Genomic DNA, 2,920 nt, shown 5'->3' on the forward strand with positions numbered 1-2,920 from the left:
AGGCAGGGTGTCGTTTCTAACGAGGCAGGGTGTCGTTTCTAACGAGGCAGGGTGTCGTTTCTAACGAGGCAGGGTGTCGTTTCTAACGAGGCAGGATGTCGTTTCTAACGAGGCAGGATGTCGTTTCTAACGAGGCAGGGTAAAGGCCCTAGCTACAGGGTGTACATGTTATTAACTTCTGCGTTGATACTGATTGTATTCATCTGCTTTCCCCAGGAAAAGAAGGAAGAGGAGGAGAAAAAGGAGGAGGTTGAGTTGGAGGAGGACGACCTGATGTTGGAGGAGGACTTTGAGACGGGCGAGGATGGAGATGGAGAGATGGCTGGGGACGAGGTGGAGGAGGGAGGAGAGGGGCAAGAAGGGGATGGAGATGGAGAGATGACTGGGGACGAGGTGGAGGAGGGAGGAGAGGGGCAAGAAGGGGATGGAGATGGAGAGATGACTGGGGACGAGTTGGAGGAGGGAGGAGAGGGGCAAGAAGGGGAAGGAGAAGTAGAGGAGGAGAGCACCAAGATGAAGATCCTTCGTCAGATCGCGGCGATGGCATCCAAAGTCAAGGAGATCATTGGGAATCTTATTACCACTGCAGGGAAAGTAGTGGTCACCATTCTACTGGGCCTTACAGGTAAGTGCCTTCACTCAAACGAATGACTGGCAATCCACAATTTATCATCAGGGCAGTGCAATTACTCCACTTGTAATTTGCTTAAATTGACATGATTGAATCCCTGATTTAATTTAATAAAATGTTACATACAGTGTAAATATTCAATATTCAATATTTGTATTAAGACAATACAGTTAAATCTCCCCACACATCTACTGTAGATTATCAGGATGAACCTTGTTTCCCAAAGACTTTCTGAATGTTTAACTTCCTTTCCTGAAATGCTGAAATTACCAATTGTGTTGGGATTTTTCATACTCAAGTGTGAAATGTACTAATCAGAGATGAGATTTGACAACGACCTAAAGGTGTAATACAATGTATACTTCTCCATCCAGTCTCACGGAGGATGTTCCATTAGTCACTATGTCCCCACTCTGCTTCTGTGCTGTTCCAGGCATCATGCTGCCCTCCCTGACCTCTGCAGTCTACTTCTTCACCTTCCTGGGCCTGTGTACCTGGTGGTCCTTCTGTCGGACCTTCCACCCGCTCATTTTCAGCTGTCTGTGTGTCCTCATGGCCATCTTCAGCGCTGGACACCTGGTGATTCTCTACCTCTACCAGTTCCAGTTCTTCCAGGAGCTCATCCCACCCGGGGATAGCTACGCCAGGTGTGTGTGTGTGTGTGTGTGTGTGATGTGTGTGTGTGTGGTGTGGTGTGTGTGGTGTGTGTGGCGTGATGTGCGTGTGCGTGCGTGCTTGCGTTGCGTGCCGTGCGTGCGTGCGTGCGTGCGTGCGTGCCGTGGCGTGTGCGGCGCCGTTGCCGTCGTGCATGCCTGATGTTTCTGTGTCCCTGTGGTGTGTTGTGCGTGCGGTTGCGTTGCCGTCTGTGTTGTGTCGCGTTGCGCTGCGCGCTGCGTGCCTGTTGTCTGTGTCTGTGTCTGTGTCTGTGTCTGTGTCTGTGTGTGTGTGTGTGCGTGCGTGCGTGCGTGCGTTTTCATGTAGTTTCAAGGGCAATGCACATGCATCATCCATAAAAAGCAACCCCCATTTGCATAACATCTGCTTACAGGATCATTTTGAATCCCAGCATATCAGCATAACATCATCAGTGTGTAATCCTCTAGATTAGGAATACAAGAACACAGAGGCTGACTGAGGCTCTGACGGTGACCAATATTATTGCCCCAAACACATGTGGCTAGGGGGAGAAAAAGACCACAAAATCTAACATAGCAATCCAATCAAGTGTCAACGTCTGAGCCAATTGCATGTCAGAGTGGGTGTCAGGTGTCCGTCTGTTGGCTTTGGTCCTAAATTACGATCCGACCGTGAGAGTGGTGGTATTTCTTGTGGAAGAGATTGCTTGTGTCAAGTTGAAAGGGTGAAGATGTATTTCTCCCTCTTTCTCTCTCTCTCTCCTTTTTCCTCCCCTCTCTTTTCTTTCACTATATTAAAAAAAAGAAAGGCAGAGGAATTCCTATGAAAAGCATCACAGGGAGCTGTCAGTGGGTGGTACACCTTTAAGATTGCCACACGTGCGTTGCCTCTGCTCCAGACAACACACAACAATGTGTTTGACATCTGCTGGAGGCCGTAGATCATGGTGTATTTCATCTGGCCCCGGTGTCAGACGCTCAGCCCAACTGAGCAAAGGAGAACTTCACAGCAAAGGAGGATTTTTGAACGGGAATTGCAGTTGGGATGTTGTCATGCCCTGCGAATGTTGTGTTTTGTGTGGAGTGGAGTTGAACTTGATATTGGCCAAGAGGTTATGTAACGTATTTGGATGTATTTGGGCTTAATTTATAGAGAAGTAAATGAAGGTTGTCAAGGAATGATATGACATCGCTTGTTATCTTTAAAGAGGCTATATACATAACTATTTCCTCTGGTAGTGCTCCTGAGCCAAAAGGTGTCCCCCAAATAAACCAAGGATGTGTTAAGAAATTGATAAATATTATATCATACACTACTGTTCAAAAGTTTGGGGTCACTTGATAATGTCCTTGTTTTTGGAAAAAAAGGAAAATAAATATGTTCATTAAAATAACATCAAATTGATCAGAAATACAGTGTAGACATTGTTAATGTCGTAAATGACTTTTGTTGCTGGAAACGGCAGATTTTTTATGGAATATCTATATAGGCGTACAAAGGCCCATTATCAGCAATCATCACTCCTGTGTTCCAATGGCATGTTGTGTTAGCTAATCCAACTTTATCATTTAAAAGGCTAATTGATCATTAGAAAACCCTTTTGCAATTATGTTAGCACAGCTGAAAACTGTTGTTCTGATTAAAAAAGCAATA

The 2,920-nt window shown here is 45.9% G+C and overlaps 1 protein-coding gene across 1 annotated transcript in view; it reads left to right on the forward strand.

Moving 5' to 3' along the window:
- The window catches only part of LOC111973502 (piezo-type mechanosensitive ion channel component 2-like), a 221,509-nt gene that overhangs the window by 132,610 nt on the left and 85,979 nt on the right, over nucleotides 1–2,920 (forward strand). The window contains 2 exon segments of the mRNA XM_070446791.1: nucleotides 217–625; nucleotides 1,065–1,278. Coding sequence (XP_070302892.1) covers nucleotides 217–625; nucleotides 1,065–1,278 — 623 coding nt within the window.

The sequence above is a fragment of the Salvelinus sp. IW2-2015 genome, linkage group LG14 (genome assembly GCF_002910315.2).
Source record: "Salvelinus sp. IW2-2015 linkage group LG14, ASM291031v2, whole genome shotgun sequence".
In the NCBI taxonomy this organism is placed as follows: domain Eukaryota; kingdom Metazoa; phylum Chordata; class Actinopteri; order Salmoniformes; family Salmonidae; genus Salvelinus; species Salvelinus sp. IW2-2015.